Genomic DNA, 23556 nt, shown 5'->3' on the forward strand with positions numbered 1-23556 from the left:
CGGTAGAAATGGCTGTGTGCTTAGCTGTCTCTGGAAACTTCCACTCTCCATCAATCTCTCCGAGGAAATATCTTTCTTCATTGTAGAAAAACATTTTCAAACAAACAGAGCCAAACTAACCACCCTGGGTGACTCTCACCTGATACTCGAAGCTGTGGCCGTGGAAGTGGACGGTGTGCAGGTCTATTTCGTTGCCCATGCCCATCAGATACCAGTTGACGCGTTCCTCGACATGCATCCTTAGACCCTGGAGATTCCCGAACATCCTTCCGTTGATAGCTGAGGAGAGTGCAGGATATTATATGACCTTTGTGGGTATTTTAAACCAGTGGCCGAGCTCAGGAATGGCCTCTTTTTGAGATAACAGAACTTATTTCATGACAGATTGGCAGCATGAGTTCTTAAAGATCAATAATCAGATCACACCGCTTTTCTGGTCGTTCACACCGAAAGGCTGAATCCTCATTTGAATTTTATTTAAAGTGAGGAGAGATTTTTGGAAGTTGGTAGCAAGGTTAACAGATGGTTAACAGGTGGAGCGAGGTTAATAGCTTTAAACAGAATCCGGTCTCACATATAAAGTGAGATTGAAGTGGTTTATTAGAAAATCGAGGGCATGAATAGCCTCCAAAGTGGTTTTATTTGAAAGAAGGAAATAAAAAATATATAGGTTTCAGAATAATGTATCATACCATGCATTTTATTGCTTTCTATGAATTCCTCGTCCTCTTTATTAACTTTCTCAGGGTGATCAGAGTATGTTTGGATGTTGTCATCTAAGTACCAAGATTCATTCTCATCAAAAACTAAAAACAGAAGGGAAAATTCCAGTATCTTTGAGGGATTGGACATTTTCATATAATGTCTCCGGCAGACAATCAATGGGCCGATCAATCCACTATAGAGATCCTGGAAATGAGCAAAACGTTTCGTCATCCTTGTGATACGGGTCAGGATTTCAGATAACTGGGACTGACCCCAAATGTGCCCATGAACCCAATAATTTTAGAGGGTGATTTTATCAATACTCCCTCCCCCATGGGGCCCCACCATCTCTGTTATTTGCGACTTGAAATAGATTAGAACAAGGGTGAATAGTTATAAGGTCAAATGGGTGACATAGTAACAGAAATAGGTGCAAAAACCAAACATAAGGGGGCTGGAGTGATAGCTGGAGTGACAGGTATGGCGTTTGCCTTGCACGTGGCTGACCTGGGTTCGATTCCCAGCATCCCATAGGGTCCCCCTAGCACTGCCAGGAGTAATTAATTCCTGAGTGCAGAGCCAGGAGTAACCCCTGTGCAAAGATGGGGTAGGGAGGACTGTATGAAGCACACAGCGACGTTACTGCAAAGCTCACTGACTTCTATAGTATGCAGGAGACAGTTCGTGGGAAAGCCAAGCGCTACAAGCTGGGCGGGCCATGCTACCTCTTATTCTGTTCTGCAGCTGCGTATGCGGGCAGTTACAGGAGTGAGAATGTGGCTCCCGGCCCGGCCAAGGCGGATCAGGTGCACCTTCCCTTCGGACCCCTTGTCGGGGTGAGCCGCCAGGGCATGGCGCTCCCACATGCCAACTTTTCCTCTGCCCCGCTCATTCCCTTCTCTGGGAAAACACGCAGGGGCTACCAAGGCCCGGCCCCAACAGTGTCCCTGCCCCTCCCTTATCTTCTCTACCCGGCACTGACATTTTTAAAACAAGGGTCACATCTAGTGATGCTAGAGTGGGCAGGCCTGAAGATTTGGTGCTTGGATCCAAGAGGGAATCAGAAATCCCCAGAGCCACACCCAAAGTGCTCACGGGTCTTTGCAATGCCACGAATCGAATCTCGGGCTTCCTGCGTGCAGAGCATGTACTCTACCATGTGGGTCATTTCCTGGCCCCAAGATTGGCATTTCTATTTTCGTGTAGTCATAGAGCTGCAAAATCACTACCTCGGATTTTTAAATTTAGCTATTTTTCTATGGAAAGATAAATACGACACTGGGTGGAGGAATATGAAATTATACTATCTATCAACGCAAACAGAGTTGATCCTCGAAAGCAAAGGAAAGCAAAGGAATGGATCCTTGAAAGCAAACAAACCCAAAACGGACACGCTTGTGAATTGCAGAAACACTTACTTTCCTGGGATTTTAACATAGGATTGTCCACAGGAAAAGTCTCAATTACCCGCATCTTCCTTGTCCTATGCCTACTTTGAGAATTTTCACAAGACACAAATGATCAAAAATTTACCTTCACTTGATCCACTGTTGAATAGTAGGCCCAAGGAATGCAAGCGCTGTCTTCTCTTTCAGCTCCGGAACTTGCCGGGATTTTCCAGAAGTAGTTCCGAGTTTCACCTAATCAATCATGTGTGGTTATATTTGGAGTATATTTGATATCCATACTCAACCTTTCTCTAGTTTGTTTGTTTTGGCTTTTGGGTCACACCTGAAAATGCTTAGAGGTGACTCCTGGCTCTGCACTCAGGAATCCCCACTGGCAGTGCTCAGGGGACCGTATGAGATGCTGGGGACCCAACCCAGGGTGGCCACATGCAAGGCAAGTGCCCTATGGTACTATTTGCTCCAGTCCAATACTTAATCTCTCTATATATTTTATTTTATTATTAGTTAATTAATTACATTTATTTAATTATTTATTTTAATTAATTATTGCTTTTTGTGTCACTCCTGGCAATGCTTTTGAGTTACTCCTGGCTCTGTACCTAAAGTTACTCTTGACGGTACTTGGGACCATATGGGATACTACTATCGAACCCAGGTCAGCCATATGCAAGGCAAATGCCCACTTGTTGTACTAACACTCCGGCCCCTCAACCCTTTTAAAAATGATAGTTTATGGCTTTACAAGGAGGTTAATTGAAAAAAGAAAATATACCCTAGTATTGTGAGGAGTCATAAGTCACAGTGATTCATCTGCTTACTGGATACTTAGAAATGTGTTTTTTTTCTAATTTAATTTTTTAATGGATATCTCAAGACATGAAATAGTACATAAGTATTTAGAATGAATATGTAAGGTTTCACAGTGACTTTTTATAAACTCAGTTTCTATAACCTTTTAGGTGGAATGGACTGGTTGTTTTTTTCTTAGATTTTATTTATTTATTTATTTATTTATTTATTTATTGCTTTTTGGGTCACAGCTGGTGATGCACAGAGGTTACTCCTGGCTCTGCACTCAGGAATTACTCCTGACGGTGCTCAGGGGACCATATGGGATGCTGGGAATCAAACCCGGGTCGGCTGCGTGCAAGGCAAACGCCCTACCCGCTGTGCTATCGTTCCAGCCCCTTAGAATTTTTTAAAAAGAAAGCCCACTTCACCACGCCCGCCGCTCCAGTATGACTGAGGAGGACAAGGGAGCTGCTTTGGACACCAGCAGCCCACTGAACAATCTGCAGTATGTGATTTGAGTGTTTCCGCCAGGCCGCCCGTGCGGGGGCCCGGCGTTTCTCTTTTTTTTAATCTCTCTCTCTCTCTCTCAACCTCTCCTGGGCACAGCACAGCCTCCACCCCACTTCTCTGAGCACAAAATGGAGACACGCACCCAACTGCGCGGTGCGGCTGGCGGGAGATCGAGGGCGGGGAAGTACCGGTCTCCGCCCACCTCGGGCACTTTCCCACTTCCGCCCGTGCGGGGGCCCGGTATTTCTCTAGGTTTTCCCATCTTATGAGCACCATAAAAGGGTAAAAGATTGTAGCGATAGAATTTCAGGCAGAATTTTCCCTGGACTTTATACAGAAACCCAAAACCGCGCGGCCGCTGCTGAGGCCGCGCGACCTAATGTCATCTAAGCATCAGCAATATGAAATGGTTCCTTTTTAACGGGTCGGACTTTGGTGGGAAACCCTAACAAGAATAGTAAGTTTTTTGTTGAAATATTGAAGGCAACCAAAATGGTAGCCATCTCTCTAGATTGAACTAAGCCATATCCCCACGCCGGCTGAGAAGAAATATCCTTCTTTCTCGGGAAGAAACGCTGCGTGGCGTTAACCATAATATGATGTCCAATAAGTTGACACGGACCTGGTGGCATGGAAATGGGGTACAAGGGAATAAAGTATTATGTACATGGAACAGCGGGATGCTGGTGGAATCTCGAGTCGGGGCCGATACCAGCGCACTACTTTTGGTTCCAGAAACTGCAGACTTTCTACCAGACTATCAACTAAGCCAGAGCCCCACGCCGGCTGATGACAGGAAATAACCATCTTTTCTGTTTTTTTTTCCTTTGTCAGGCAGCGTGGTGAATACTAAACAGACGTGAACTCGGTGGCGCGGGACGAGGGGGGAAAAAAATAGAAAAGTTATGTAACAAACAACAGGACTTAATATCTTTACATTCTCAGCAATGGAGAACTATCAAATGATTCCTTGACAATAGGATTGTCTTTTTCCTTTTGGCGGGAAACCCCAGCAACAATAGCGAGTTATGTGTTGAAACATAGAATGTAACCAAGATAAAGCGTAAATGAAATGAAACTTATCAATTACAAGGGCGGGGACAGGGGGGGGGGCGGGAGGGGGCGGGAGGTATACTGGGGTGGTTGGTGATGGAATAGGGACACTGGTGAAGGGAAGGGTGTTTGAGTATTGTATAATTGACATAATCCTGAGAACTATGTAACCCTCCACATGGTGATTCAATAAAATTAAAAAAAAAAAAAGAAAGTGCACTATACTTTCCAATACTGTTCCATTTTGCAAATAAAAATGCATTGCCTCAAAAAAAAAAAAGATAGTTTAGGTAGCCTGGTTATACTAGTGCTCAAGTTTACGGTATTGATGTACAGAGTTACTGCACGCCCCCTGCCCCCACCAGAGTGCCCAGGTCCTGCCGTCCCTGTCCTTTCGTCCCCTCCAGCCCATGTCTTCCCTCTCCCACGCTCTGTCCACGCTGCCCCGTGACAGGTTCTGGAGGCCAGGGCCACGGCTGCTGCTCACTGACTCTACTGACCCCTCGGTCCATTGCTCTCCACATACTGGATCATCCAGCGTTTGTCCTTCTCTGATTCCGTTCCCTTAACATGAGGCCTTTCAGTTCCATCCCCGTCTCGGTGGGCCACGGGACTCCGTCTCTCTTAGAACTAACTGCGTTATGTACTAAGCTCTATGGACCCGTGGCCAGCGGCCAGGAATGTCAGGGCAGCTGGTTCACCTCAAGGACCACAGCCACAGAGCAGTGGCTGGCAGAAGGGGAGGGGGGGCGGGGTGGGGGAGGTGGGCGTTTTTCTTCTTGATTGATGCACAGGTCTCTGACCTTTCTCCTGTGGATTTGGGGGCGGGGGTACATGATGCAGACACACAGACATATCCACCTCCCCACATTTTCACCTCCTTCTTCACATCACTCTGGAAGGTTCACCTCTCTCACAGGGGTCATTTGGGGAAAGATTTTAAAATACTGTGTTTGGGCTGAAGGGATAGTACAGTGGACAGGGCGTCTGCCTTGCACACGGCCAACCCGGGTTTGATCCCCAGCATCCCATAGGGTCCCCCGAGCACTGCTGGGAGTAATTCCTGAGTGCAGAGCCAGGAGTAATCCCTGAGCATTGCCCGGTGTCACCTGAAAAAAAAAATACCGTTCCCCCACCACTCCATGCATACCTGGTAAAGTTGGGGTGACCGTAGGGCTGTCCGTTTTCACCCCGTGGGCGTGTATGGAGTAAGGCCTGGAGGCCATGTTTTTAAAGACAATTTTCACTTTTTCTCCGGTGTTCGCGTGAAGCATTGGGCCTGGCGGGAGGGAGAGAAAGGGGAGGTGATGCCGTCACACCGGAAGTCCTGAGTCCGTGGCAAAAGCCCAAAGCCTTGGGAGCCTCCGGGGTCTCGGGACCAGATGGTGCATTTTTCTGTTTTGTGCCTGAAGCTTCCTGCTCCCAGCTTGGTGAAGCTCCTGAAACACCCGGCCTGGTCGGGCTGTGCAAAGCCACTGACCGGGAGGAGCTTCTGAGAAAGGATTCATGGTGTTAGGCACTTCCAGTGGGGCTGGAGCCATAGAGCCATAGCACAGCGGGGAGGGCGTTTGCCTTGCATGCGGCCGACCCAGGTTCGATTCCTCTGTCCCTCTCGGGGAGCCCAGCAAGCTACCGACAGTATCCCGCCCACACGGCAGAGCCTGGCAAGCTCCCCGTGGCGGATTCGATATGCCAAAAACAGTAACAACAAGTCTCACCATGGAGAGGTTACTGGTGCCCGCTAGAGCAAATCGATGAACAATGGGATGACAGTGCTACAGTGCTACAGGCACTTCAGAAGGTGGGGTTCCCTTCTGTTTCTGTCCCCTTGCCATATATATATATGTATTTTACATGTGTGGCGGGGCTGGAGCGATAGCACAGCAGTAGTGCGTTCGCCTTTCATGCGGCCGACCCATGTTTGATTCTTCAGCCCCTCTCGGAGAGCCCGGCAAGCAACCGACAGTGTCCCGCCCGCACGGCAGAGCCTGGCAAGCTCCCCGTGGCGGACTCGATATGCCAAAAACAGTAACAACAAGTCTCACCATGGAGAGGTTACTGGTGCCCTCTCGAACAAATCGATGAGCAATGGGATGACATGTGTGGCACCAGGAATTGAACCCAGGGCCTCATGCATAGGTTTCTCCAAGCCATCACCCTCAACTCCCTCTTGCTAATCTGAATTGTCTCCCGCTGGAGAGTGTTTCTCTTACCCAGCAATCCCGCCTGGCTCCCTGGGGCATCTTATCCCAGGAGTGGGGGATGCTCAAGTCTGCAAACTCCTATAGTGTAGGAGCATCATATTGGGGTTTGGAGGGTGAACCTGAAAGGGTCCTCCCCACCCCCCCAGAATTGCAAGGCTCAAGCCGGTCCTTGCACCTTTGACATATTATGCCCAAGCAATTCCAGGAAGGCTGAAGACAGCCTCCCCCACTGCCCCCCGCCTTGTCCTGGGCACAGTAACACTTTCTCCTTTCCTTGTTTCCTCGTCGACAGGCACAGTTATTCTTGAAGTTCCCAGTGGACACCTTCATTTAAAAAGCACATAACCATGAACTTGGGGGAGAAAACAGGGAGAATTTGGTGGAAATACTCACTGGTTTCTCGGAATGCCGTCCAAACCGCTGGTGGCAGTTTGACAAACCCCAAATCTGTCCCATTTACGTAGCAAATGGGATAAAATAAATAAATAAAACTATTTCTGACAGGAAGGAGGAATATTTCTGCTGTCTTTGGAGGTGGGGGGGCAACCTTCTAAGTATTGATCTGGGGACCTGCGGGGTGATGCTGCAATTCGCCCCGGCCCCCTCAGTTTTGGACTATCTCTTCTTCCTTCCCCTCTCTGGGTGTGGTGATGGCGGGGCGGGGCGGGGAGGGAGACGGGTGCCCCCGCAACACCTGGCCAACCGGGGTGCTGACCTGACGCAGCGCTGCTCAGGGCCAACATCTGGGGACCATCCGGACCCCCGCCTTGCTGGCCGGTGGGCGTCACGGTCACACCAGCAGCGCTTAGAAGCCGTGCCGTGCCAGGGATTAAAATCAAGCCCGGTGGGTGCACAGCGCGTGCCCGACCCCTGGCCTGTCTGGGTGTCCGCCCACCGGCCACCCTGGGGCACGCGCGGGAGTTACCCAGAATGCCCAGGTGTTCCTCCTCGGGGCCTCGCTCCACCTCCGTGCTGAAGGTGCTGTCGGTGTACTGGCGATACACGACCTTCTTGTACTTGGAGCCGATGTACGACTCTTCCTTGTCCAGGAAGACATTCGGAGCACTGCAGAGACACACGCACAGGCAACTCGGCTGTTAGTGTTTGTCTGGGTGGAAGCACAGTCTCCCCCGGAACCTTTTGAACCAGAAAAGAGTTTTCAGCGAAGGGGATGGAGCACCTGCATCCGGCGCCTGCATCCGGACCGGAGTGAACAGGGGAGATAGATGTGTGTGTGTGTGTGTGTGTGTGTGTGTGTGTGTGTGTGTGTGTGTGTGTGCATGGAGCAGCCACCCTGCCACCCCCCCAAACCACCTCTCAGTAGCCACTACATAGCTGAGTCTGTTTCATCAACTCTGAAATGAGGCATCAGGGGCCCCAGGGAAGAAAGAGCCCGGTAGCTTGGGGCATGCGTCTTACGAGCACCTGGTCTCAAGTTCAGTTCCTAGTGCTCACACGTGCACGGGGCCTTGGTTCTGGCAGCAGTGATGTCTGCCACGACAGACTTTACCACCCTTTATAGCCGTGTTACAACCCCGTGGGTGCAAGCACCACAATGAAACGCACGCACCACCCCACCCCTGGCAAACGTGTGAGTATCAGGGCTGTGCGCCCTCCCCCTCTCCACTCCCCCCCGACCCCTGCCATCAGCACATCCAGAGAGGTGAGGGAAGGAGGAGAAATAATCCAGAAATGATGGAGCCAGGGCCATCGCTCCAAGGAGTAGTGCTCACGCTTTGCATGACTTGAATTCTAGCATCACACGGGCCCCTGAGCACCCCTGGGAGCAACCCTGAGCACAGAGCAGGGAGCGACCCCCAAGCGCTATTGGGCATAGCCCCAAAGCACAACCGGAGGAAACAACAAAGCAGAGAATGTGAATGATATAAATTATACAAATTATTGTCATGTCAGTTATTTAGTTATTTATTTATTTTTGCTTTTTGGGTCACACCTGGCGATGCACAGGGGTTCCTCCTGGCTCATACACTCAGGAATTACTCCTGGTGGTGCTCGGAGGACCATATGGGATGCTGGGAATCGAACCCCGGTTGGCCGTGTGCAAGGCAAACGCCCTCCCCACTGTGCTATCTCCAGCCCCTGTTATGTAAGTTATTTATAGCATGTAAATGAGTCTTCCGGGTTGAGGGGGGCGTTGCAGGGAGAGCTTGGCAGCTGCAAGCCCCCATTGCATTCGTGCGGCCCAGTCTGACCTGGGCACCAGCCTGCACACCCAAACGAGATGCCAGGGGCTCTGCTGTTTGGGACCCCCCATGTCACAACTCTGCCGTTTCTGCTCACTACAGCCTAAGTGCACGTGAGCCTTTTTTTCGAACGTTTTTTTTTTTCTCCCAACAAGGTGAAACAACCTTAAAACCTCAAATGTGGGTTATTATTCTTAATTGACCTAAAGTCAATAAAACATCCGAATATATGTGTTTTTATGTATATATAAAAACAGCTGATAGTGCCAGCAGCAGGTGGTCTGGTCATCACAGAAACTGGGAAGGAAAAGGGAGAAAGAAAAAGGGAAAAGAGTAAAAATAAAAATGAAAATACTCGGGGCTGGAGCAATAGCACAGTGGGTAGGGCGTTTACCTTGCACGCGGCTAACCCGGGTTCAATTCCCAGCATCCCATATGGTCCCCTGAGCACCGCCAAGGGTAATTCTGAGTGCAGAGCCAGGAGTGACCCCTGTGCATCGCCGGGTGTGACCCCAAAATTAAAAATAAATAAATAAAAAAAAAGAATACTCTTCCGTATGTCACAGAGTGTTTATATGGCCGGGAGTCGGGGACACGGTGGCGGCTCACTCTCTGGAGGCTGGGGACCCACGTGCAACTGAAGTTGACCCCAGCCACAGGGTGCAAGGTGAGAGCTTTCCCCCCTGCTCTCCGCGCCCTGTGTCGTGATCTGAGCGTGTGCAGGAGGGCGGCTGAGCGTGGAGGGCCGGGCTCGGCCTGCAGGCAGTGGCCCAGGTCAGTGCACATTGCCCCGTCCCGCCCGGACGCTGCCCACGGTGACTCCTGAGCACAGAGCCAGGAGAGGAGGCCGCTCCATCAGATACGGCTCCAGCCCGCCCCCAGAGCACGGGCACGGAGCGGTCGCCTGCCTGGGAATGGGCTCCCTGGAAGAGGCCAAGCAGCCTCCCAGCCTCGCCTGGGCTCCGCGCTGGAGGCGTCTGTCCCGCTGGGCCCAGCTGGCGCCGCAGTGCCCAGGCCAGGGCCACTGGCCCGGGGGAGGCGCGCAGAGGGGAGGGGCGCGCACGGGGGGGGGGCGTGGGCGCGCACGGCGGGGGGCGCGCACGGGGAGGGGGGGCGCGCACAGGCGAGGGGCGGCCTGAGAGCAGAGCCCAAGGCGCCACCGAGGCGCGGGGAAGCAGGAGGGAAGGACGCCTGCGGCCAGCGGGGCGTGGGCTCACGCACCTGTGCTCCTGCAGCTGGTGCAGCTCCGTCTCCCACGCCCTGCGCGGCGAGTAGTCCCACTCCATCTCCACCGCCGCCACGTAGTAGGTGCGCCCCGTGTTCAAGGAGGACGGCTCCGACGACCCCTTGCAGTGCTCCACCGTGTACGTCTGCCTCATGCCCGCCGTGTAGTGGTCGGTGGTGAGACACTCCACCTCGAAGGTCCCTGGGATGGGCGCAAAGAAGCACGTCACTCCCTCTCGTCTGGGCTCTGCCGTGACCCCCCCCTCCAAGGCCCACTGCGGCCTCCTGCGGAGCTAGTCTCAATGCAAGTCACATGCGTGCCTGCCTCAGGGCCTTGGCACATGCTCTTCGGGCCCAGAGCATCTCTCCCAGCTCCTCTCCAGCGGGGCCCTCACACTTCTGTCCCCTTGCCTGCCCTAATCTTCACCTGACTCATAGTCACTTGGTACATACTGATTCCAGGACTTGCTGGTTGCATTCGAATTTCAGGGATTTGTTTTTCTTTATTTTTTATAATTTGGATTGGGGATGGGTGGCTACGCCTGGCAGTGCTCAGGGACTATCCTGGCTCTGTGCCTAGGAGTGAGCCCTGGCAGTCCTGGGAGGTACGTATGTGGTAAAGGGTACCACATGCAACAGACGATATCTCCAACATGACAAAGATGAAACTACCTTCTGGGGGTCAAATTAGGTGAAAGTTGAGGCAATTCTGTTAAGCGGAAGTGAAAGACGCTAGCAGGAATGGTTTCACTTACGCGTGAGTGGCAGTGACAAAAGTCAGTGGACTGGTGAGAAGAACAATACTAGAATGGATGATAATTTAAAAGCCACCACTGTGGGCTGGAGCGGGTGTTCAGCGGGGAGGGTGTCTGCCTTGCACGCAGCTGACCCAGGTTCGATTCCCAGCATCCCATAGGGTCCCCGAGCACTCCCAGGTGTGATTCCTGAGTGCAGAGCCAGGAGTAACCCCTGAGCATTGCCAGTTGTGACCCAAAGAGAAAGAAAGTGAAAAGCCGTCACAGTGAAAGCTGCAGAGGCCCCAGACAGAGGAGACAGTGGGTGACAGATGGGGCCACAGAGGCCTTGGGGCTTGTGCGAAGGTGCTGGACCGTCGCCCGTGGGGGACACTGACTCCTGGGCACCCAGGGAGGTGTGGGGCGACACCCCTGAACTCCCATCACGATGCCGGCCAGTGATGAACCAGGGAGGGGGCGAGGACACGTCACCTGTGGACTCGGGGACCATGACGGCCACGTGGCTGGCTTGAGGGAAGAGGTTCACGGTGTCTCTCCTCCCGTCTCTTGAAGAAAACGTGTTTCCCGTGAAGTAGATCCCGTGCACGTCAGCCTCGTTGCCCGCGCTGAACAGGTACCACGTGACCCTGGCCCCTTGGCACATGTGCAGCCCCGGCAGGTTCCCGTACATGAACCCGTTGATGGCTGTGTGAGTCGGAGAGGAACACGTGAGTGAAGTGGGCTGCATCTCCCGCCCCAGAAACATCTGAGACTGCCCAGCACCCATTTTCTTTTTTTTTCTTTTTATTTATTTATTTATTGACTCACCATGAAAAAAGTTACAAAGCTTTCAGGTTTAAGTCTCAGTCATACAATGATCAACCCCCCATCCCTTCACCAGTGCACATGTTCCACCACCAAGAACCCCAGTATACCTCCCATCCCACCCACCCCCCACCACCACTTGTGTGGCTAGTGATCTTCACTTTATTCTCTTTGTACTTTGATTACATTCAATAATTTTTTAAATTTATTTATTTTTTAATGAGTGAGTCACAGTGAGGGTACAGTTACAGATTCACACATTTTCGTGCTTGTTTCTCCCTCATGCAATGTTTGAGAGCCCATCCCTCCACCAGTGTCCATTCTCCACCACCAATGAAGCCAGTATCCCTCCCTCTCTCCCTCCCGATCCCGTTCCCCCCCACCCCACCCCACCTCTATGTCAGGGCATTCCAGTTTGTTCTCTCTCTCTCTCTCTCCTTTTGGGTGTTATGGTTTGCAATAGGGGTATTGAGTGGTCATCATGTTCAGTCTCTAGTCTACTTTCAGCACGCATCTCCCTCCCCACGTGGGATTTCCAATCACATTTTACTTGGTGTTCCCTTCTCTATCTGGGATGACTTTCCCCTAGCACCAGCACCCATTTTCATTTGTTTGTTTCGTTTGGGGGCCACACCCTGCAGGGCTCAGGGCTGACTCCCAGCTCTGCACTCAGTGCTCACTCCAGGAAGCGCCCAGGGCTCCTTATGTGGTGCCGGGATGGAATCTGGGTCAGCCGTGTGTGAGGCAAGCACCTTACCCACTGGACTCTGGTTCTGGCTCCACTCGTTTTGTTTTTAAAATGTCTTTTTAATTATTATTATTATTATTATTATTATTAATTTTGAGGCCATACCCAGCAGTGCACGGGGCTTTCTCCTGGCTTTGAGCTCAGATCACCCCTGGTACTTGTCAGGGTCTTCAGGCAGTGCTGGGGATTGAACTGGGGTGGGCTGCATGCAAGGCGGTCACCCTGTCCACTGTACTCTCTCCAGCCCCTGTTTACTGACTCAGGAGGACTGTCTGCAGCTTGATGTGGCCGGGGTGTCCCTGTCTAAGAGGGCAGGATGGAGTCCAGGGTTTCATGCCCTGTGCCCTCACTGGCCACCTCTCTGCTCTCATTCGTATTGGTTAGTGCCCAAACGGGTGACAAGAAGCAGCTTTTTGTCGACATGGTACACTGGGGAAGTGTTTCTTGCTTTGAATGGGAAAATTTCTGATGATTTCAAATGACAGGGGAAAGAATAACAGGATGTTTTCTTTCACATTTGTTTCTAATAGATAGTACTAGTATTTCCAATTGTCAACAAATATGAATATTCATAGGTTGTCTAAAAAATTTATACTTGGGGCTGGAGCAATAGCACAGCAGGTAGGGCATTTCCCTTGCACATGGCTGACCCGGGTTCGATCCCCGGCATCCCATATGGTCCCCCGAGTACCGCCAGGAATAATTCTGAGTGCAGAGCCAGGAGTAACCCTTGTGCATCGCCAGGTGTGACCCAAAAAAGAAAAAGAAAAAAAAACATACTTGAGGCATATTTGAAGACTACAGGGAGTGTGATTAATCTCAGTTCCCCATGATGAACCTGATGTTATTAAGCCAGAAGCATCTAGTCAAGTAGCTGTCAAACTTAAATATCTATGGGAGTCACCTGTCACCCAGAGGGGTTGTTCAACAGAGATTACTGACCCCCCAAGTTTCTGATTCAGTCGGCCAGAAAGGATCTTGCAATTCTACTAAGTCCCTGGGTGGAACTGAGGTTCTTAATCTGGAAACCACCCCTGAGGGACTCAGCACCTCATTGAAATCTTTTTGTGTGGGGCTGGAGCGATAGCACAACGGGTAGGGCGTTTGCCTTGCACGTGGCCGACCCGGGTTCGAATTCCAGCATCGCATATGGTCCCCTGAGCACCGCCAAGGGTAATTCCTGAGTGCAGAGCCAGGAGTAACCCCTGTGCATCACTGGGTGTGACCCCCAAAAAAAGAAATCTTTTTGTGTGATTTATTATTCTGAATTAAGTTAGATAAGTAGGGAATTAAGACATTAAATTCGATAATATGCTTAACCTTGCATGATTCATTTACTGATAATTATTCAATGGGCAAAGCTGATCACACTTTGGCTTAATGAAAAGCATTGCAAGTAACAGGAGGGGGGGGGGTGAGGCCACACTTACAATGCATCTTATTAGATTCCTGAAAGTCTTTGTCGGTCTTGTCCACCTTATCTGGTGCAGTTGTAAATGTCAAAATGTTGTCATCCAGGAGTAAACTCTCATTCTCATCAAACACTGTGGGAAACAAATAGAACTCCCTGTCGATGCTTTTCTGTAAATCAAAACCACAGCAGTGAATTAAAGACATGGTCCATTCATGCCTTCAGAAGGACTTCCACGGACTCAGCAGGGTTTGATTACAAACCTGCTGAGGGAAGGACAGAAGTCTCTGTTCCTCGTTTCCTATTGGTGCACAGAAGCGTCCAGGTGACCCCCAGACTTTTCTATCATGCCTGGGTAGTGGAGTTTTGATTCTATCAGATAAGCAGATACACTCATTCTGCACCTAAAAGATTTTATGATCCTTTCCCTCCCTTTCTGTCATTCTATCCGTAAACAATGGAATCCACTCAAAACGGTGAAAACTGGAAAGCATATAGGTCTGTGCTAGAAATCAGGGAAGGTGCCAGGTGGATTCATGAGCCCTTAGAGAATTCCTGGAGATAGAGGGGTTGGCAGCAGAGTGAGGCCAGGATCATAGACTGTCACGTGACTGTGACTGGAACAAGAGCTTAGCCAACAGGATAAGCATTCTCCACCCCACCCACTACCGCGTTCTCAGTGAAAAAAGAAAGAAGCAGTGACAAGCCCCAGGGAAAGTATACAAATTATATGATTCTAACTGTATGGCAGGAAAGGCAGAACTATGGAGAGGGTAAAAATGGGCAATCAGGGGGCTGGAGCGATAGCACAGCGGGTAGGGCGTTTGCCTTGCACGTGACCGACCTGGGTTCGATTCCTAACATCTCATATGGCCCCCTGAGCACTGCTGAGTAATTCCTGAGTGCAGAGCCAGGAGTAACCCCTGTGCATTGCTGGGTGTGACCCAAAAAGAAAAAAAAAAGGGCAATCAGGTTTTGGGCAGGGAAGAGCAGGGCAAGAAGGTGGAACATTGCAGACTTTTAAGAAAAACAAACCATCTTGTGTAACTCTGTAATGACATATACATGCCACCATACATTTATCAAAAACTAAGAGTGAGCACAAACGCAAGCAGTATTAAAGCTATTAATAATGCACCATCAGTTATACAATTACTAATGTTTCATCATTGTAGCAAAATGATGCCATTGGTGAAAGATCAGTAGTGGAGGGAATTGAGTGGGTGGTGGTGAGGGGGGTGATATGGGAACTCTCTGCTTTCTGCTCCATTGTTTGGTAAATCTAAAATTTCTCCAGAAAGAGAGAAAGGGGAAGGAAAGGAAGAAAGGAGGGAGGGGGGGGGAGGAGGAAGGAGGAAGGGAGGGGGAAGGAGAGAAAATACAAGGAAGCAGAAACACCACTGTCTCTGGAATGACTCGAGGATTCTCAGAAGACAGCAATCAGTCTACGAAATCAAAGCACATGAACTCCCGAGAACAAGTTAACAAGTTACAAGTTATTCCTGCGAAGATGAGTAAGCTTTCTAGGGGATTGCTTTTATTTCTTTTTTTTAAACTGAGATTTTTTTTTTTAGCTAAAACATAATTATCCAAATTAGAAACAAAATCTAATGATGGCAGAGACCTGAAATTTAGACAGAAAACAGAATCTGTGTAGTTGATGTTAAGAAAGTTCCAGTCCAGGGACGCTATGAGCACCCCTGAGAAAGAAGTCACCAAGCAAAACCCCCAGAAGTCACCAAGCAAAACCCCCAGAGGAAGAAAAGCTCCCATAAAACAGAAAAACAAGATAAAATATATATGATAATAATGATAAAGAGGTTACAAAAGAGAGGAGATATGATAATGACAGTAGCCATGGTCACCACTATGATGGAAACATCTAGAATGTTCCTATTCAAAAGCTTCTCTGGAAATAAGGCAAAACAGCAATAATAGCCACCAAGTAGAGAGACAGTACAGAGTGACCCCTGATCACAGAGCCAGGAGTAAACCCAACGCCCGACTAGGCCCCCGAGCCCCAATAATAACATAATCACCTAAACATGTTCCTGCAAAGCCATCAACTTTTTAAAGTTTATGCAGTTCGTGTTTTCATGGGGCAAAGATTATGATACAAAAATTCTATACTAGAGAAAGAATAGAAAGATGTTTTCAGAGGCTAGGTAGACCCTCATGTGTTGACCAAGAGAGAAAACTTCAGTCAAAAGTTACAGGTCACATTTTCTCATTACAATGCAACAAAACCATTACTCATGAAAGAGCCAAAAGTTGGAACATGAAAAAGCTCGTATTTGATCCAAATATTTCTCACACCAAAGAGGAAGCAAAAATAAATTACTAAGGATTTAGCCACATTCATGATGGCCGTAAGTCTTCATGTAAGGACTATAACAAAACAAATGAACAGAGAGTTGGAAATGATTTTTATTTTAAGCAAAACCAATATTTTAAGCATCTGAATAGTTTAGAAATAAAATGAAGAAAAAAGAAAGGGGTAAAAATAAACCAGAGATAAAAGTGAATACAAATAAAAAAAGGTCTAAGCAAGCACTGTAGCACTGTAGCACTGTCATCCCGTTGTTCATCGATTTGCTCGAGCGGGTACCAGTAATGTCCCCCTTGGGAGACTTGTTACTGTTTTTGGCATTTTGAATATGCCACGGGGAGCTTGCCAGGCTCTGCCGTGTGGGCGTGATACTCTCAGTAGCTTGCTGGGCTCTCCAAGAGGGACAGAGGAATCGAACCCGGGTCAGCCATGTGCAGGGCAAATGCCCTACCTGCTGTGCTATCACTCCAGTCCATAAGGATAATAATTGAGAAAAGGATAATTGAGAAAAAAATGAAGACCATTTGCTGAGGAAATATCATTGACTAATTTAAAAGAAGCTGCATGAATAGACCAATATCCATGGAGACAATAAAAACAGTGACTAAAATGTGAGCAACGGGGCTCGAAGATCTGGAACACAGGCTTTGCATGCAGGAGACCTGGGTTTAACCCCTGACATTGCGTGGACCCCAGCACTATGGAAAAACAGATATTCTCATTTATGGTGGCAGTGCAGAACTGCACAATTCCCATGCAAGGGGATTCGACCACATCCAGCATAATTATACATATGTTTATTCTTTGTCCCTGCAATGTTGTTTAGAGGAATTATCCTAAAGATGTTTGCAAAAATACAGCCACACATGAGTAAGGCTTCCCATTGTATTGCATTTATGAAAACAAAGATTGGAGCCAATCCAAGCACTTGCTCATGAATGGACTGGTTTGTAAATGGTGGCATATCCACATCATGCAGTAATATCTAGAAAAAAAGGAGTGAGGAGAGTCTCCATAAATAATTTCAGAGGGAATTCTAGCTTATAGTATTAAATAGGGCGAGGGGGAGAGGAAGAAGGAAATGAACATATGCAGTTTCACTTATTTGAAAAAATTCAGAATTTGAACAGAAATCAGTGCCAACTGAACTAGTGAATGAATGGGAAGAATCAATAACATTGAAGATGGTTATTTGAAAAGATCGATAAGTTCAGCAAAACTTTGGCCAGCAGTCAAAGCCATGGAAGAAAAAATGATCTTTGCCACATCTTTGTTGGTTCTGGAACAACTGACATCCACATAAAAAGAACGTCCACACTCAGACCTGTCTAGAGAGTATGTGTGCTATTAAAGAAAGGAGGAGTACTGGGAGCAGAACACAACTATTCCATATCCTGATTCATTTCTGAATCTGAGTCCTCAGACTGACAGTGCTCACAGCTGAAGCCACCACATACTTGAAACACGCCCACAGAAGCCCCGGAGTCACACAGGAAGTAGTCTTGAAAAAAGCAAAACAAAAACCCCCAAAGGCTGTAACCCGAAGAGAAGCCTGTTCAGTGAAACCCCGAAAATATTCTCAGTTAAATATAGACACAGGAAACATACAAAGAACAGGTAATTATTGCAACAGAAAAAATTTCAAGAGATTAATTTACATTAATTGTAAAGTGTGTAACTATTTGGGAACCAACTCAAATTACAAATATGAAACAGGTGTGAGAAAGATTAATTATCATAGGATATTTAATGGTCCCACATGGCAGAGCCTGGCAAGCTACCCAAGTCTCACAACGAGACCTTACTGGTGCCCACTCGAGCAAATCGATGAACAACGGGACAACAGTGCTACAGTGCTACAGGATATTTAATGGTATTATAGAACTATGATAATGATTATTTTACAGTGTAATATTTGTATTAGGGGTATTTTAAAAGTACTCCTTGTTTTTTAAAGAGTTAAATAAAAATATTGGTTTTAGAGGTTGTTAAGAAGGATGGAATTAAGAATTTCTCCTTTTAGGCTAAAAAGCCATTTCATCATTTCTAATCAATATTTTAAGTAATGTTTTTCTCAGTTGAAATCTGAGTGCCGTATTTCTTGTGACATTATTTCTTACAGGTATTTTTTTTAGGTATGTGTTGATTTCTTTTTTTTTTTTTGCTTTTTGGGTCACACCCGGCGATGCACAGGGGTTACTCCTGGCTCTGCGCTCAGAAATTACTCCTGGGACTATATGGGATGCTGGGAATCAAACCAGGGTCGGCTGCGTGCAAGGCAAACGCCCTACCCGCTGTGCTATCACTCCAGCCCATATATGTGTTGATTTCTAATTGCATTATATAAACCTTGGAAATGGAAAACCTTGTTCTCAACTATTATGTTAGCAGACAATTTCTATAATATATGGCTCTTTTAAACTTGAGAAAAATTGACAAGCTTTTGTGTCAAATCCTCACTCAAGACCCCACCTTTTCCCAATAATAATGATAATTCAAAGAGTTGCATATGATAATTTTCATTTTCTCCGCTTAGACTCACCGGTTTCCCGTTTTTATCTAAGGATCCTTGCTTGCATATTTTCATGGGCCCAATGAGTCCGGTGAATATGTCTTTGGTGGGGTCCACAGCTGAATAATACATCTTGGTTAAACAGTGTAGGTCTTTGTAAGTAGGTCCCACTTCTTCGGGGACGGACCATTCGTAGACCCAGGTCTTCCCGGGTGCCACACAGGAGGCTGGATGACATGTATCTGTAAGGAAGGTCACAGCAGAGAAGTCGAGCGTGTTGATGTGCTCCACTGGGCCACAAAGGAGCCTGCGTTGGTCTAGAACAAGCCGGTTCTGAGTTCCTTGTTGGGAATCAGGAAGGAATCCGGCTCCCACACGGGTGCCATCGCACACAGCTAAGGGTGGGTTCCCCCGGGAAACCTACACATCTCGGCCAGAGGTGGGTATCAGGATGTTGCCCGCCACCATCTGAATGTTGGTGACCCCTGCAGATTCACTTAAGTCCCGAATGATGGTAGCAGGAAGAGGTGGGTCCGTTAGGAGGTGATTTGGTCAGAAGATTTTGACCAAATCACCCCCTAAAGGGTGCCTTCACGAGTGGAATTGGTGTCCTTGGGTGAGAGATGGCCCAGACTTTACTCCTTTTCTCCTGGTGATGACACGGTGAGAGTGAGAGAGCCGAAAGAGGCCCCTTGGATGGCCAGGCTGGCACCCTGATCAGGACTCCCAGGGGACACTGCCACCTGTTCTGTTGTTCCTCTGCCACCCAGTCTTTGCTGCTTAGTTGCAACAGCCACGGTGGACTCCGATGGTGCCCTCTGTTCTCTCCAGCCCTAGAATATCACTCACACCTTTCACCACGCCATGTGTCTTTCCTCCCTGAGCAGAACTGAACCTTCTTGAGGTCCAGCATGATTTCCACCAGCTAAAATAACCCCCGGATGTAGGGGACCATTGGTGCATTTTCTATTGAACTGAAAACAATGTTGGAATCTTACAGATATTCTGGGATCTCCCACCTTTGCCTCTGAGGAAACTCAGGGTCGAGAGACCCAATCACTGGCGCACGGTTCTCTGGTAACGGCGGCTGAGATGAAGGCCGCCCTGGCTGATGAAAATACTGAGCTGTGCCCACAGAGGGGAATATTCCCTATCATTAAGGTTATAATGAATCACTGTACAAAATGCTTAAAATACAAGGAGACACAGGCTATAGGTGAAGTTCTCCAATCCCAACATGATAAAAACAGTATAGAGTGACAGATGAAAGAAGGGAAGAATCATATAAAACACAAGTGTGGTTGTCTCTAGAGGTGTGGATAATAATGTCTTTGGTGATTCCTGTTTGTACGTTTCTTGGGGGGACAGGAAGCTCAAGCGGTCCTCAGGAAGCCCTAGGGTGACCCTGGGGATTGTCAGTCAGCTGGGCCTGCACGTGAGGGGCTTCTCAGGCCCCTGTGGTGCCTCAATTACCCTGGAGGCCGCCAGGGCTGCACCTGGTAACGCAGGAGGGACCATTTGGTGCCTTGAATCAAACCGGGTCAGGCACACACTAGCCCTCAATGCAAGACTATCTCCAACACCCCTAGACTTTCCCATCTTCCTTCCTTCCTTCCTTCCTTCCTTCCTTCCTTCCTTCCTTCCTTCCTTCCTTCCTTCCTTCCTTCCTTCCTTCCTTCCTTCCTTCCTTCCTTCCTTCCTTCCTTCCTTCCTTCCTTCCTTCCTTCTTTTCTTCCTTCCTTACTTTTTTTGCTTTTTTGGATCATATCTGGAGATGCACAAGGGTTACTCCTGGCTTTGCAGTAAGGAATTACTTCTGGTGGTGCTCAGGGGACCCTATGGGATGCTGGGAATCGAACCCGGGTCAGCCCTATGCAAGTCAAATGCCCTACCTGCTGTACTATCGCTCAAGCCCCTCCAATATTTCTTGATATTCTAAAAGGAGTGTAGACTCTTCTTACAATTGCAAGAAGATTTTTTTTGTATTTTTTGTGTGTCGGGGGCACACTTGTGCTCAGGATTTACTCCTGTCTCTGTGCCGAGAGATGATCTCTCTCAGGCTTTGGGCCCCTGTGGGACCCAAACCTGATGTCAGGCATCAAACCTAAGTCAGAGTGGGCAAGGCGATGCCCTCCCCGCTGTACTGTCTCTCCAGCCCCTCACAAACGTTTAAAAAAGTGTATCAGTTAGCCACTAGCATTCCAGAAACACGTCACTGACTCAACACAGATAAGGCACAGCAGCGTTGCTGATGACCTCGCAATAAAGGCAGGGAAAAGTTCAATAAAGGATTGGAAAGTAGGGGAGGGGACTGATTGGCTGCCTGATGTGATGCGTGAGAGTGAGAGATGGTTTCCTTGTAAGTCCCTGCGTGGGGCCCCGGCAGGACCGTTTTTTGGTGTGATCTGCACAGGGCTTGGCCAGCACAGCCGTACTCACGTCTGTTGCGGTCGTTGAACTGGCCAGAATAGTACGTCCCCTCGTGGGTCTTATTCACTTTCACTCCAACGGGCTCAATGCTGAGAGGGTGATTTGCCTTGTTGAAGAAGGTGACTCTGATGGTGTCTCCCACCTCTGCCCAAATCACGGGCCCTAGGGTCAGAGAGAGTGCAGGATATCCTTTAGTATAGAGCCTCAGACGTTTACAGCATTTCGGTGGAGGGGGGCACTTGGTCTCGCCAGCTGGCGGAAGCAATGTGGCCATCAACAACAGGCTTAGGCAGAGACGCGCTCACGGTACACCTTGTCGCCTGGACAGTGTCCCTGTCATTGGACAGGAGGATGCTGGAAGGAGATCAGGAGCCTTTGGGATTCACGTTAATAAAAATTGTCATTATTTTTGTCCAGCTTAGCCCACGAGCTTTAGAGCACCTACAGAAAGTGCTCACGGCATCTGTGCTCTCCTTCTTGGTGCTGCCTGCTGCCCGTGTGTTATTTCTGAGCCAGGCCAGTGTATTAGCAGCCTTGGCCATTTCCAGTGGCTTAAATTGAACTGGCTTGGAGGTGAAGAAAAATAAAATGTGGATTTTCCATGATCAAAATTAATATTACTACCAAATAGAGAATAAAAACATAAGTATAGAATCTGTGTATTCTGTAGCACTGTTGCACTGTCGTCCTGTTGTTCATCGATATGCTTGAGCGGGCACCAGTAATGTCTCCAGTGTGAGACTTGTTGTAACTGTTTTTGGCATATCGAATTTGCTACAGGGAGCTTGCCAGGCTCTGCCATGTGGGTGAGATACTCTCAGTAGCTTGCCAGGCTCTCCAAGAGAGACAGAGGAATCGAACCTGGGTCGGCTGTGTGCAAGGCAAACGCCCTACCCGCCGTGCTTAATTAAGGAGAATTAAGGATATTCTTATTTATTATTATTATTTTTTTGCTTTTTGGGTCACACCCGGCGATGCCCAGGGCTTACTCCTGGGATGCTGGCAATCCTGGTGGTGCTTGGGATGCTGGCAATCGAACCCGGGTCGGCCTCATGCAAAGCAAATGCCCTATCCGCTGTGCTATTGCTCCAGCCCTGAATTAAGGATATTCTAAGGAAAAAAATCTGAATAGGGCTATAAAAGTACCAGGACTGTCATTCTTATTATCGATCCCATTTTACAGGAAGTGGAGGCCTTTCATAGGTCAGAGCCAACAGCTGGAGAGTGGAGCAGCTCGGCCTCTGGGCGTCATGACTTGTCCCAATCGTTCTGCCCAGGGTACTGACTGAGCACCCGAAGCACAGCCTACAAAAGGTTCGGCTCCCTAACAGACGACTCGAGCCTTAGATTTTATTTCTAAGGAAATGCACCTTCCGCTCAAAGTGCAAACTAACCACATCATCATTAATTTAAACCCCAGACCCTCTTACCTCTTGGGGGGAAAAAAATACAACAATCATTCGAGGCCAGCCCCCTTGACTATGGGTACCTGATGCTGCTGACTCATCTCACTGTACTGGGGCACGATTGTCCACAGCCCCCGTGTCTGCGGGGACACCAGGCTGCAGCTGTCTGTGTCCTTTCTGAGGTTGGTGTCGCCAGGGGATGAGAGAGGACAATAGTCACATAGACTCTGCACGGACTCACCCAGGATGCCAAGATGTTCTTCCTCTGGTCCTCTCTCCTTCTTCCTCGTGAAGGAGCCGTCTGTGTACTCCCGGTAAACCAGCTTCTTATAGGAGCCTCCGATTCTTGTGGCACCTTGTTCAAAGAAAACCTCGGAAGCGCTGCGGAAAGAACAGGGTTGAGTGACGGCGTGGAAAGCAGGCGTCCACGGAGGGTTCTAACGGGAGAGACCCAGGAGCACCTGGACCTGGAGACTGTTCCCCATGCTCTGCCTGGCGCTGAACAGGAAGCAAGAGAAAGACGGAGGGGGGAGGGTTGGCTTTCTCCAGTGCGGTGGAAAGTTCCAGAAGGCCTATGTCATCTCTGACAGTCAACACAACCAATCTTTTATTGAGGGTGGTGGGGGGAAGGAAAGGTGGGCCACTGATCTGTGCTCTGGGCTTTCTCCTGGCTCTGTGCTCAGGGCTCATTACTGGTGGGGTTCCCGGACCAGGTGTGGGTCTGGGGACCGAGCCTGGCCAGCCATGAGAAGGCGAATGTCTTTCATCCTCCCGCTGAGGGGGCCTGATCTTATTTTAAATCTCAGAGACTCCCCTGGTGGTGCTCGGGGGAACTTCTGAGGTGTCAAGATTCAAACCAAGTGCCTTAACCCCGACACTCTTTCTCCCTGGCTGGAGAACAGGTATTTAAACAGTTTTATAACACGTTAAACACTGCAACTTTTCTTCTTCTTTTTCTTCTTTCCAGATGAGCACAAACTAGCTCTGGAGCTTTTTCTGACTACCAGAAATTCACCAGGAAACTCACATCGTAGTGTCGCCAAGTTGGTGTTTTTCCCAT

At 48.8% G+C, this 23556-nt stretch overlaps 1 protein-coding gene across 2 annotated transcripts in view; it reads right to left on the bottom strand.

The window, feature by feature from the left end:
- The window catches only part of CP (ceruloplasmin), an 81993-nt gene that overhangs the window by 35627 nt on the left and 22810 nt on the right, over window positions 1-23556 (bottom strand). For both annotated transcript variants that reach the window (XM_055127507.1, XM_012936180.2), the window contains exons 7-17: window positions 22738-22877; window positions 21100-21252; window positions 18691-18902; window positions 13839-13989; window positions 11328-11540; window positions 10099-10303; window positions 7599-7738; window positions 5620-5748; window positions 2239-2345; window positions 693-909; window positions 140-279 (exon numbers count right to left, since the gene is read on the bottom strand). In XM_055127507.1, the coding sequence (XP_054983482.1) occupies window positions 140-279; window positions 693-909; window positions 2239-2345; window positions 5620-5748; window positions 7599-7738; window positions 10099-10303; window positions 11328-11540; window positions 13839-13989; window positions 18691-18902; window positions 21100-21252; window positions 22738-22877 (1807 nt within the window). The remainder of the gene's footprint in view (window positions 1-139; window positions 280-692; window positions 910-2238; window positions 2346-5619; window positions 5749-7598; window positions 7739-10098; window positions 10304-11327; window positions 11541-13838; window positions 13990-18690; window positions 18903-21099; window positions 21253-22737; window positions 22878-23556) is intronic.

The sequence above is a fragment of the Sorex araneus genome, chromosome 2 (genome assembly GCF_027595985.1).
Source record: "Sorex araneus isolate mSorAra2 chromosome 2, mSorAra2.pri, whole genome shotgun sequence".
In the NCBI taxonomy this organism is placed as follows: Eukaryota; Metazoa; Chordata; class Mammalia; order Eulipotyphla; family Soricidae; genus Sorex; species Sorex araneus.